This window comes from Ptychodera flava, chromosome 12, assembly GCF_041260155.1.
Source record: "Ptychodera flava strain L36383 chromosome 12, AS_Pfla_20210202, whole genome shotgun sequence".
NCBI lineage: Eukaryota > Metazoa > Hemichordata > Enteropneusta > Ptychoderidae > Ptychodera > Ptychodera flava.
This window is the reverse complement of record NC_091939.1, coordinates 15,859,321-15,873,140: the sequence shown is the minus strand read 5'-3', so window position 1 is coordinate 15,873,140 and position 13,820 is coordinate 15,859,321. Positions and strand designations below refer to the sequence as shown.

At 39.0% G+C, this 13,820-nt stretch overlaps 1 protein-coding gene across 1 annotated transcript; it reads left to right on the top strand.

The window, feature by feature from the left end:
- Positions 1-1,397: 1,397 nt before the first annotated feature.
- Positions 1,398-13,111, top strand: LOC139145154 (stromelysin-3-like). Its single transcript, XM_070716134.1, has 9 exons — positions 1,398-1,771; positions 5,446-5,560; positions 6,610-6,818; positions 7,660-7,894; positions 8,525-8,683; positions 9,145-9,273; positions 9,846-10,012; positions 10,813-10,954; positions 11,753-13,111. Exons 1-9 carry the CDS (start codon positions 1,634-1,636, stop codon positions 12,151-12,153), a joined length of 1,695 nt encoding a protein of 564 aa, XP_070572235.1. The 5' UTR covers positions 1,398-1,633; the 3' UTR covers positions 12,154-13,111.
- The last annotated feature ends 709 nt before the right edge of the window (positions 13,112-13,820 follow it).

Sequence of the window (13,820 nt, the reverse complement as noted above, 5' to 3'; positions counted from 1 at the left end):
GCAAGTAATACTTTTCGCTCAGTAAAGGGAATCTCCTCTTATAAGATGTTGCCCTGTTCCGTATTCGTGCATACGGAATGAATGACACACTGGCACAAAAAAACATGCCGTGTGCTCCATGCGTCACGTGATTCAATGGTCCGGGTTTACGTAATTGGTTGACAATAAAAATGACATCATCGACTAGATTTAATTTGTTACGATTTGTTTGATATCACGCCACAATCAATTTACGTTGTAAAACTCTAGTCAGAACAGTGAGCGATTTGGTGTAAGTACATTAAACTTGTCGAATATAGACAGCGACAAAAATGCACACATGATTTTGTAGATGATATATAAATGTTATCGCTGGACATAAACTTGAATGATTTAATTGTGAAATTGACCGTTTAGAATTTGAAGTATGCCCATTGACAGATACAGTTTCCATTGGGCTCTACCCTGTATATTGATAATTGAGCACCAACACAACAGCATTGAACGCCTTCAATCCTTTAAGCTCCATAGCTGTAACTTTTGATGTGTTTTCTATACTGTGTGTTTTGTAATTTAAAACTGTTCTATATTTATCATTTTGAAATGCTTAGCAGTCACCTTGTCAACACGGTCTCGATGTATTTCTATCTATAATTTCTCAACTATAACATCACTTATAACATACGGCGGGTTTTGTTACTATCGCGTCTGCCTTCTTTTCTCAATATACTGTTTAGCAGACAAATAAATAATGAACTTCCAAACGAAATTTTGTGTTGGAAATATCATCAAAAACTACAGCTATTGCCCCTTTAAATTTCAAGTTTCTGACTCACGCTTTTCCCGTCTCTATAAACAAATCCTGACACAAAAAAAGTTGACTGACCCTGGAGTGACCGTGTTGCCGTATTGTATAACATTCAGGCGACGGACAATGAGTACCATCCGGGTTTGGCACTTTAATAACACGCCTTTGTCAGAAAAATACATTTTTGATTGTTGCCGCCGAATGTGTTCAGTTTGTTCAATCACGCACATTCTTTCATTGGATGTCCACAGTCCCACAACAATTCTAAAGCATACTCTTTTTCAGGTAGTAGTATATCGTCATTTCATGTCCACACACATCTTTTTTTGCATCCTGCGTTGTAGTCACGTGACCTTGGTAGCGAACGACAGCCCAGTGGCATAACCTTATTGATTGGAGGCTACTCTTTCTTTAGAGCACACCGTTACGAAAGGGACAGTGGTCGCTGTCACGTAAGTCGGCCAGGGCCATACTGTTCCGATTCCTCAGTAGCGATGACATCATCGACGACGAATCAGGACCCGGTGAGCGTTTGTGTAACTTCCCATATAAGGAAGAGCACGTCCCGCCCAGCAATGCATGCAGATTAATTGTACTACCAGTATCGTTCAATGACTTCCCGCTAATGATAAATAATACTACCACATAAAGCCTCGCCACGGCCAGGAACTCAATCACACTGAAGTCCGCTCTCTGAAACAGTTAAGGAGTAGAAACTACTCGGCAATTTGAAACGTAAAACCCGAGCTGGTCTCGTGGAAAGACAAACTTACAACTTCCGAAATCACTCTCGATCTCTCTCCGCAATACTTTAACACCTGACCCACCTGTCGACGGATAAAAACGATGATTCTGTGCAGGTTACAGACGCTTATTACAACCATTTTCGTCGCTCGTACACTGAACTTCAATGGGGTTACGGCAGCGCCTACCCAACCCCAGCCAGCACCGAATAGACCCGTAGTCAACATTGCAGACGCGATGGTAAGTATACAGCATACTATAAATCTCTAACTTCCTTACCTTTTCACTTATTTATTTAACTTATGTATACACTCTACTCACAATTAAAGAAGTTCAGTGAACCATGGGCCAATATCCGTTTCGTCTCACTGCTGTTCAGAAGGCAGGGGTTCCGGAGAATCATACGTGACGACAAGAGAATCACATGGGCTACAAAATCAAATTACATGTACATACCATGCACATGAAAAGTATGGGATTCAAACGAATAATTTTTCGTTAGTGAGAACTCAAGGTTACAACTCCTAAGTAATCTCGGGCTGAACAGAAACTGTCAGTATATTCGAACGAATCTAGAAACCCGCAACGGACGCAAAATAAGCTTATATGTGTAACACATACACACACTCACAAACATACATACACACACGCACACACATACACGTGCATACGACACGTTATAAAAGCACGCTTAAAGCAATGCATGTGAAAGTCTTACTTTACGCAAGGTCCATTGATGTCGGTTTTGTAATGTCTACAACCTGAAGGTTACACAGTATGCTACAATGGGAACAACCTCGTTCCCCTTGACGTTATGACAAAAGATGAAGGCTGTGGGTTTTGTCGGGCACATGTCAGTGAATTACCCATCGGATCGGAAGTGTACAGTACGACTAAAATAACGTCAATTTAGCCCTTTCAGAGTTACACGCCAATAATAATGACGGACATTATAAAAGTTGCCTTCATTTCTTCAGAGTATGTCGGTCATTGCACTGCCTATTGCGGTCAAGTGAGATAGGAGTTTCTTTGTAACTGCCCGCATGGGTCGAACAGTTGAATTGCGCGGAGGGTGCTCGGGTAGACGGGAAACTGTTACACTCAAACCCCAAGATTATTGTACATAGTGCTATGAGTATGAAAGACACGCTGACTCAGCAGCAAGTAATCACTCCGCTGAGAAAGGTGTGCCGCTCGTAACAGACAAGTCTCAGTTGAAGTAGCTGCACTGTTCTATGGGGGCCCGTTCTAGTCAAAATTATGTTTTATTAATTTTAGCATGTTAGAATTAATTTTATGTAGACTGGAATTAATTTACTAGCACCTCGAATTAATTGTATGTTTCTTTTAATCAATTTTTATATGCTTTAATTAATTTTGTGTAGTCATGCCGAATTAATTTTATGTGTTCCAATTAATTATTTCTGCTTATCTTTGCTGTAATTAATTTTATGTAGTCGAGAATTAATTTTGCTAACATTTCAAATTATTTATGTTTTTTATGTGCCGGAATTAATTTTATGTAGTCTGAATTTAATATATTAATTCCTTCAATTGATTTTGGGTTCAAAATGTTTTCACGTGCTGCAATTAATTTAATGTGTGCTAGAATTAATTTCTACTAGTGCCTTGAATTAATTATGTGTTTGGTCGAAGTAATTATGTGTGTTCGCTCGAATTAATTATGTGTTTGAGAGAATTAATTATATGTGTTTGCTCGAATTAATTATATGTGTTTGCTCGAATTATTTTCGGCCGATCCCACAGTGCTTTGCGCACGCTTTCTTAAATCAATATGGCGGCTCCTGACCGGAGTGGTAGAGTTATTCAGGCGCTCGAACCGTGATCTGTGAAAATGGAAATCAATAAACTGATCACATAAACTTTTGTAGTGTCCCCTGTCTGAGGGATCGTGTATGTGATTGCCCATAGAGCGAAGACCGACCAATTTTGTGTTTACGTCAGACGCGAACGTTCACCCTTTCTAATTCTATGTAATGGGCTTGGCCAATCATCATCGTGTACTGTACATGTAGTGTAGTGTAGTGCAGTGTACCGTAAGCGTATGCAGCATTCGAAAATGAAATCTGCCGAACAGATATCTACGAATATGAAAACCAATAAAGAACTTAACAATGACCACCACGAAATGTCTCCAAGCTTGATTACTGTCAAATGTCCCTAATTACAAATATAGCATTCGGCAGTTTCACCATTATCTGTTATTTTTACAGATAGACACAGGCGCTGAAACTGTCGCTACGCGAAGCCAGCCTGTATACGGGAGGAGAAAATAGGCCGGCTTCGCGTCGCAACAGTTTAAACGCCTGTGTCTATCTGTATATATATATATACAGGTAGAGGTGAAACTGCCGAATGCTATATTTGTAATTAGGGACATTTGACAGTAATCAAGCTTGGAGACATTTCCTGGTGGTCATTGTTAAGTTCTTTATTGGTTTTCATATTCGTAGATATCTGTTCGGCAGATTTCTTTTCGAATGCTGCGTACGCTTACGGTACACTGCACTACACTACAGTAGGCCTACACCATGATTGGCAAAGCCCGATAGAAAGGGTGAACGTTCGCGTCTGACGTTAACACAAAATTGGTCGGTCTTCGCTCTAGTTTTTTGTGATCAGTTTATCGATTTCCATTTTCACAGATCACGGTTCGAGCGCCTGAATAACTATACCACTCCGGTCGGGAGTCGCCATATTGATTTAAGAAAGCGTGCGCAAAGCACTGTGGGATCGGCCGAAAATAATTCGAGCAAACACATATAATTAATTCGAGCAAACACATATAATTAATTCGAGCAAACACATATAATTAATTCGAGCAAACACATATAATTAATTCGAGCGAACACATATAATTAATTCTCTCAAACACATAATTAATTCGAGCGAACACACATAATTACTTCGACCGAGCACAAAATTAATTCAAGACACTAGTATAAATTAATTCTAGCACACATTAAATTAATTACAGCACGTGAAAACATTTTGAATCCAAAATCAATTGAATGAATTAATATATTAAATCTAGACTACATAAAGTTAATTCTGGCACATAAAAAACATATAAATAATTTGAAATGTTAGCAAAATCAATTCTCGACTACATACAATTAATTACAGCAAAGATAAGCAGAAATAATTAATTGGAACACATAAAATTAATTCGGCATGACTACACAAAATTAATTAAAGCATATAAAAATTAATTAAAAGAAACATACAATTAATTCGAGGTGCTAGTAAATTAATTGCAGTCTACATAAAATTAATTCTAACATGCTAAAATTAATAAAACATAATTTTGACCAAAACGGGCCCCCATACTGTTCCACCGTGACTCGGTAACACGTCATTAAAATATCAGCCGCACATCAAGTACTTCTCGAGAGTGGGAAGTTGAGATCGGTTGGTCAAACTATAACCCACCAGCTACAACTGAGTACAATGTCCAAGATGTCTGCTCTTTGATGCCTACACTCCATGTTATTATATCTCTATCTTGAAGTTTGAAAAGATCTGTCAGGCGTGGTCCGAAATTTGTTGACCCACTTTCCCTTGCACCCACCTACGCGAGTATGAATAGCAATCGATAAGTGGGTCCATCGATTATGTGTCGCGATATGTGTAAGTGAAATCGCTTTTTTGTTGTCAAAGTCATTGACATCCCGCGTGCGCACGAAAACTTTGACAAGTGACAATAATAAAGATACTTGACGCTTCAAAATTATAGCGTACTACGTATTTCGAAGAAACTGTTACACTCAAACCCCGAGCCGCGTTTCCGATTGTCAAATCTTCTACGTCGAACATGACGTCACAAAATATCAAGCCTCTCTCTCGTGTAACAAATGAATAACTTTTACATCTTACAAATGTTTTTTTTCCAGAAATTTTTAAATCACTATGGATACGCTCACGTGTCACCCGACGCACCAATGACAGACGATGTTGTTGAGAAACCTGTGAGAGAATTCCAACATTATACTCATTTAAACGAAACCGGTGAGTGGTTCATCGCTTTCTGACGCTGTGCCATACAACTTGTTTTCAAACTTGTCATGTAGACGTGATCGCAAAAATGCCCGTTGTTACTTCTACGTCAAAAATATTATCGATGATATATGTTTGCTTTATCGTCAGTTTGTGTACATCGGTTTTTTGTTTTGTTGTGTTGTCTTGTGTTGTTTTGTGTCGTGTTGCGTTGTGTTTTGTTGTGTTTGTTTGTGTTGTATTTGTTTGTGTGTGCGCACTCCTCACTATTGGTTGTATAGTCCACAACACAGGCGCCATTCAGAATCCTATATCTACGATGAGTAATGATTTCTCCTTTGCATAGATTAACAATGCGTATTAACGCGCCTTGCATCATAGACCCTGTAGTCTGTGCTTGCATAGATGAATAAGCCTATTTTTATTAAAGTGGTATGCGCCTCGAAAGTTAGGGACTCAAACGTTTGCTCAACCTTTTCTCAAAGAATTTTTCAACCATTCTCTTTCAAAATCAACAATGAAAATCGGGGTTCACCGTGCAAATTCTGGTACTAGAGAAACAAGTAACCCAAAATTTAGGGCTGATGTGCAGCGTCTCGGAAGCTGGTATCCAATTTGGTGGCTGAATCTTACCGTTATAATTAAATAATACAAAAAGACTCCCTAAGTTGCTGTGAACAGTGACAATCGACCAATCAGATATAACGTTCCGAGCAGGCTGCATATCAGCAGAAAATTTACCGATATTTGAAATTCAAAATGGCTGCCGTCCCTGTGGAGAAAAACAAAATTTCCGACTTTCGAAAAACTAAGACGGTGAAACGTTTGCTTACACGAAGAGCCTTACTTGAACCCAACAAGAGGTAGATCAGACAAGAATTGTAAAAGTTTGAGAGTCCGAATATCTGTCCCCGAGGCGCATTCTACCTGGAAGAATCGGAGGATTTTTCACGTACTGCTCATGTGTGATAGATAGTAAACCCAAGGGAACGTAATGAAACTGTTGTGGTTTAATTCATGTATCTCTCAATGTAACCTGCCTCTGTCTCTCTGTCACACAGGTAAATTAGATAACGAGACCACAAAGAAGATGAACGAACCGCGCTGTGGTGTGAAGGACTTCGAAGGCGAGGCAGACGAGAGTGGTCGACGGAAGCGTTTCTTCGCGCCGGTTAGATGGTACAAAACAGATCTCACGTACAAGATATCGATGTACACTTCAGACTTGCCTGAGTGGTTGATTGACAGAGAAATCGCGGCGGCTTTCAAGGTGGGTCGTCACGTGATCAATATCAGGTTTCCAATGGGACAGAGACGCGGTTCTGAATGTCTATAATATCTGTAACTTGTCCGTAAATTCAGTGTAGTTTTCCGTTCAGTCTACTCTTCAAATAATTCAACTTATCAAAGCGGTGTAATGCTACTGAAATACAGTTCGGGCTAGAATTTATTTCTTCAACGATATATTTAACTATGCTCCGTCACGGCTTTGAAAGGCTACTTAGTAAGTTCCATTTCAACATATCATAGAGAAAGCGTTCTTGTTTTATCAAAGAAAATATTGTTGACAATACTATCGAAGGTTACAGCGATTATCGGTATTGACAGAACCATGCGGTAAATAACGCCGAAATTTACACAGTCCATTTTCGTGTTCATACAAGTGACATTGTCATATAATTGCATAGATGATATTGGATCTAAGACATTTAACGGAAAAGGTTATTCTTCTGCTTTTAATATCTGCAAATTAACCCACCTGATAAAAAAATCAATGGAAAACAAAGGGCTAACATGATTTAAATACTGCATGTCAACAAGAGCTAATGCGAGAACCAGGGACTGACGAGTGCCGCTTTAAACTTTCGCTTTGTATATATAGATCATCGTAAGTAGTGCGGTTCACTGTATTATAGAAAAGTAGTTCTATTGTGTTCCCGGGATTACACGTTTCCCACTTCATTGGACAAATTCGGCATCTTCGGTATAGTTAGGCCAGATGAAAGTCACTCGTTAGTCATTTATCGGTACAGGCGACAGAATACCCATAATGCCATACTGGGACGAACACCTTAGACTGGCAAATATAAACAAATTGTCTCTTTTTACAGCTTTGGTCGGACGTGACCCCACTGACCTTCACGAAAGTAGACAGGTACGCCTTCGCCGATATCAACGTCAAGTTCGTCCCTTCCAGAACGCCGCACAACGACGGGTACTTCTGGGGAATCTTCGACGGACCGGGTCGGGTGCTTGCACACGCGTTCTATCCAACCTTCTACGGTGAGATTGCCGGGGACGCTCACTTTGACGACGGAGAAAGTTGGACTGCGAACTCATATTACGGTATGACGAAACATTACATATTTTTCGAAATATTTCAAAATTTGAAAAAAAAATAGTATTTCCCCTAAGATGAGCGAATGTACTAACTTCGCATGTGATTTCAGACCATCCTTGCCATGGGAAAAGTGATTGGAGTGTGGAAAAACGGCCCGCCATCGATACTTACATTCTGATATTAGATAAAATATTGTATAAATGTGAAGATTTGCTAGATTGATTAACACACCTTGAAGTTCCTCATTTTCAATATCCTTTAAAAAATTATAGCTGGTATTTATTACAATGAATATTCATGAAAAAGGAACATCAGCGTGTCCGGTGACAGATAACCCAGCGTATATGCCTCACCTCGCCAACAGATAGATCGAAACGATCATTGTTCAAAAAAGTTCCAATTCGTATTGCTATGTTGACGGAGGGGAGCAATGTCTGAATGACGTGTTTCCAATCGTTTGTACACTTAGCACTCTGTGGCTAATGGGCGTCTAAAGCGCAAGCGTTGTCAAAATACAATGAAACGACAGAGATATACGCTTATCTGTCCAACTGAGCAAACGTAGACGTGATTTTCAGCAAAAAATTTACTTGTAATAATAAATTCTGATGTTCATATCATGTCTTCGCTTCCAGGGACAAATTTGTATTTAGTGGCAGCTCACGAATTCGGTCACAGCCTCGGTCTCGGTCACAGCAACGTGTATGGCGCCCTTATGTACGCCTATCACTCAGGTTACAGACAAAACTACCAACTTCATCCTGATGATATTGCTGGTATCCAATATCTTTACGGTAAGTAGAGTCATTCCACTACATATTCCCCCAGTCTCTGCCCAATGCGCGCGCTCTCAGTTACTAGTTAAAGGAAAGAAAATTTGGTACTGCTGATTTAATAGTGCCAATTTAATGGCGACAAATGACCGATCAAGATGTGTGGAATGGATACGAAAAGCAAATGCACCAGTTCCGTAACCATCGACAGATTCCTACACACAAATTTCAGGTGTTTTATCTTAATTGTTATCTTCTTGCTTTTTTCACAAACTGTAAAAAAGCAAGGTTCTGGGTTCATGTGAAAAATAACACAATTCTAAAGCGCAAATAAACTAAATAAATAAATATGGCGGAAAGTCAGAAAAATGGAAGAAAGTTTACCACAATTTTATGCAGAATATCCTGCTGTTAACGACACCACTCAACTTAGATTCTTTATACGAATACTTCATATAATTTGCTTATTTTCCTGTTTATAGGTCAGAAACCCGAAGCCACTGAACCACCAGTGGTTGCGATTCCTAACCCGAACCCGAATCCTAACCAGTGTCCAACCAGGATGGATACCATAACCGAGACAAGCGACGGCAGCACGTACGCCTTCCAAGGTATGGTAAATATTTACATGTAAATATAGTACAGGGGACAATAACACTAGTCACGAATTTTAATTGAATTGTATACGTGCCGCCATGAACGTAGTCACAATACAAAGCTTTGATTGTTCATTCCTCATATCTTATGTAATTATATTCATCGGTGATTGTTTTAACATTCGCTTATGGATTTTTGTTTCGCTCATTTAGTTTTGCTGAGTCATTAAACGTTAAAGTTTCATTAGAATGAAAAATGATGTAAAATTATGTTTTATCGGTATATTTTCTTGACTTCTTGGTAGGTGTACTCATGCTGCATATTATTTTTATTCTTTTTTCCTCTTATAATCGAATTTTGACAGTGATGACTCCGCAAAAACTAAATGAGCGAAATCCAAAATACATGATCGGGTGTTTTTTTATAGGTGGTTATTTCATACTGTTGGTCTGACATTGCTTCAATACGTACAGAAATGAAGGAATAAGCCTATAAAAATAATACTTAAACACCATGTTGACACATGGATGCAATACATAACATTTCAACTAACACCAAGATATCCTTTGTCACCAATTTTTTTCAGGTGCATTGTACTGGCGTTTGACTGACGGTCGAGTGGACTACGGTTACCCGAAATCAGTACCAGGCGATTGGCAGGGTCTGGTAGGAGGCTTTGATGCCTCGTTCACCGCTTCCAACTATTGGTTTTGGCGACCATCCGGGCTTCACGGAAAAACCTGGTTCTTCAAAGTAAGTAATGAGTTGACATATTGTGAAATGATAGATCGTCACATCTGGCCTTTCGGAATGAATATATTTTGTTTTGCATTTTGGATCCATGTAAGAGATGAACAATATGGTCAGTATGGTAAAGCCTGCGTTTACAAAATCTGAAGTGAAGATTTCAATTAACAGAGAGAATTCGACAAAAAGATTGTGCCAATATTTTGAAATAAGTTTACCTGATCCTGAGCGTTTCAACATTTTTAACCAAACAACCCTACTTGAAATACCGATCGATTTTACATATATATTATTGTTTTATACACACTCTTGTCTGCTACCCGTACATGAGACATACTACTGTAATTTACAAGAACTTTAGAACCCAATCAACTATTTTTCTTGCACTCATTTCGATAAGATGGTTTAAAATCATAATCATTATGCTACTTTATGAATATTTATGTAGGTGTGACAACAGAACGTTTTCCAAACATTGGTGATCAACGCACCACAATTTCAATTTTAGCGACTAAATTATTTAGAGTTGAAACTCAAAGATGGTGTGTGAGTGTGTGTGAGTATATATATATATATATATATATATATATATATATATATATATATATATATATATATATATATATTTGTGTGTGTGTGTGTGTGTGTGCGCAGAGTATACTTGCAAACATTCAACGTGTTGCAGCATGACAAACTTAGCAAATGTTGTGCATATGTTACTTCACTTCATAAAGACGCTAAAAATTTACTGCTGTCAACTAAGAAATAATCCCAACAATATTCCTCATCCTTCATATTTACTCCAGGGTGGCCTGGTATGGCGTTTCAAGGATCGCGTGATGGACTCAGGTTATCCGAAACCGATTTTCTTAGAATTCCCGGGACTGCCGAACGATATCGATGCTGCTTTCGAGTATTCGGGCAACGGTCAAACATACTTCTTCAAAGGTAAGAGTGAGGGTGCCGGGTACACTACACAAACACTATCCAAAGGGAACAGAGTTACAGACATTGCATGTATGTAAGCCAATCTCGGTCCCTTAAATGCGATTTTGCCACCTAAGTGAGTCATAAAAGTCGACCATATTTTCAATATGGCAGAGGTCTATAAATTTTACTGAAGTAAAATGAGAGTTTAGGTTATGCAGAAATTTAATAACAGAAATGCCTAAAAAGGTGAAAAGGTAAATGAGTTTAGCAAGTTTCATGAACAAACAGAACTTTTGTGTTTAAAGTATTTATGAGATCACTATGAAACTTAAGGTGTGAAGTCGACTTTTTACCCACAACGCATTTCAATATCCTGTAGTTTGCCCCCTTAGTACAAGACAAAAGCTGCAGATTTATTTAAGGTAGCAAGATTGGTAATATTTGAAAAGTGAAGCACTCAGCGGCTCCTTCAAATTTGCTGCAAGAGTGGTCGACACACTTCCGCATCGCAGGGTACTCGAAACGCAAACATTTCAAAAGAGGCGATTTTACATTTACAGGCGATTTAGTATCGCACAAATACTCTGTACACGATTACCATGGCGTAAACTCGAAATGTAACAAGTGAGAATTTGCGCATGCTCGATAATCGAAAAGTTTAATCAGTTTGCGTTATTCTAAATCAGAATTGACAGTAATATATCGAGCAACTATTTGCAGCTTTGCGAAGATTTCATTACCTTTGCTGTACTTACGTGAAAGCTTCCATTGAAAAAGTACATTATCGAATATTTCTGTCACACATTTTTGTTACAGATAATTACTTCTATATGTTAAACTGGCAAATGGAAGTAGTCGGCCCATTCTACATGAGTAACTGGAGGGGTATCCCATCAACCGTCGACGCTGTTCTGCAGGCCAGCGACGAATACGTTTACTTCTTGAAGGACAATCAGTATTACAAGTTCAGCCACAGCTCTTTCAGTACCCTCCCGGGCTATCCACGCTCTTTCGGCACCGATTGGCTGCAGTGCAACAGCGCCCTCGTGGCTCCAGATCACTCAGAGCAGCAGCCTGGTGACGATATCGGTGGTGTCGGCGGTTTGGCTCTCCATGATGGAAATGACGAGTCTCTCGCAACCGGGCAGAGCGGCGCTGGTCGTGTCCTCGCCTCGAGCATCTTTTTGCTCATTTTGGCCCCAATGATACCTTTGTAAAGAAACTGCCACGCTACATGCACTTATAATATGACATAGTATTCTTTAGGAGTTTCTCCAGCACACGCGAGAGTAAGGGGTGTAGCAGGATGCGAACATATTTATCGAAATACATTGTATGGCCCGTGGGGGGGGGGAATACTCCCGTAGAATGGTGTAAGGATATGTGCCGCCCGAATTCCTCACTTTTTTCACTTAAAAATCCCTAAACATAGGTCACACTTTTCATTTAAAAATATTACATATGAATAAGTGACGGAGGAAATGTCCCCATATACTTCAGGAAAATCTTCACATGCAGCAGAATAAGGTTAAAGATCCCCAAAATTTGTTGAAGGAATAGTTTTGGAATATTCATGATAGATATTTTCAACTTGGGGGGCACAACTCCTACGAAAACATTTGGAGCACCTCCGAGTTTGTGGGCTATCCCATGAATATGTGTTTTTCCTTTGCCTTGGTTCATTTACTAATAAAGCCTACCGACCGATCTGAATTGACGACTTTGGAACGTTTCCATGAAACGTACATAGATCCTCTGATACTGACACAGTGTTTTAATCTCAGGGCAAAAACTAAATAACACCATCAATCGTACATACATAAGTTATTGTCAACATTAATACCAACATTTGCCATGTATTTTTGAAATTTAAAGCTCTCTTCATACGCATAACTTTCAACTTGAACGAAAAAATCAGCGTAGTAAGTTTCCTATAGTTCTGGAAACTCTATGCAATATGCACTTTTACATTCGTTTTATAATGTAGCAATCTGAGCCTGTAATATTTTAAGTTGGATCTGTTGATATATATATCGGGGCAAGCGCCCTCTATTGCCAAAGTCACGCTGGTCGTGACAGCGATAAAACTAAAATGGATTCATTTGAAATATTTATTTGAAGTTCACATTTATATTGTCGATATTTTATAAATAAAAAACGTAAACTCTGCTAACATTTCACTGTGTTTTTACTGTTTTTGGACACGTGTGATGTTGAATTGTGCGAATTTGGCAAATTACGTCTACGCGAGGTAAGGGCAGAAGTGACAATTATTTTGGCAACCGCAACTTCCAAATTTTTTTTTCAGTATTCAGATGAGAAGTTTGAAGTGGGAGATTTCCTTCAACGTTTCTAATACTAGTAGATGTGTTTGTTTGATGTTTTCCTGGGGTAACTCACTCCTCCGCAAAGATTTTCTCAATATTTTACACAAAAGGTCTGTGCATCTGGCGATAGTTGACACACCGATATCATTAATTAAAACACCAGGATTTTAACAACAAGTTGATTTGTACACTAAGTGGAATGCCTTGTGGAAAATATTGAGAAGATCTTGAAGGAATGAGTTACAAGGGTTCCTTAACAGATGTTTGTGCCCAGGAGTCCCCACATTGGCAGGGCGGTTTTTTATCTCTGGGCAAATTGAAAAACTGTGCACAACTTCCAATGGAGAACAAAGGACTAAAATCACATACACAGTCAATGTCAACGACAACTAATTCGAGAACCAGGGATTGAGGACTGCCCCTTTAACTACATGTAAGATGTCTGTTAGACCTTATTGCTACTTGTGAAAGTTTACTCATAAACTATAAAATAATCCACTTGTAATGAGCCCGAACATCAAAATGCCACCACGACCTGGAGGGTGTAGATGAGCGCC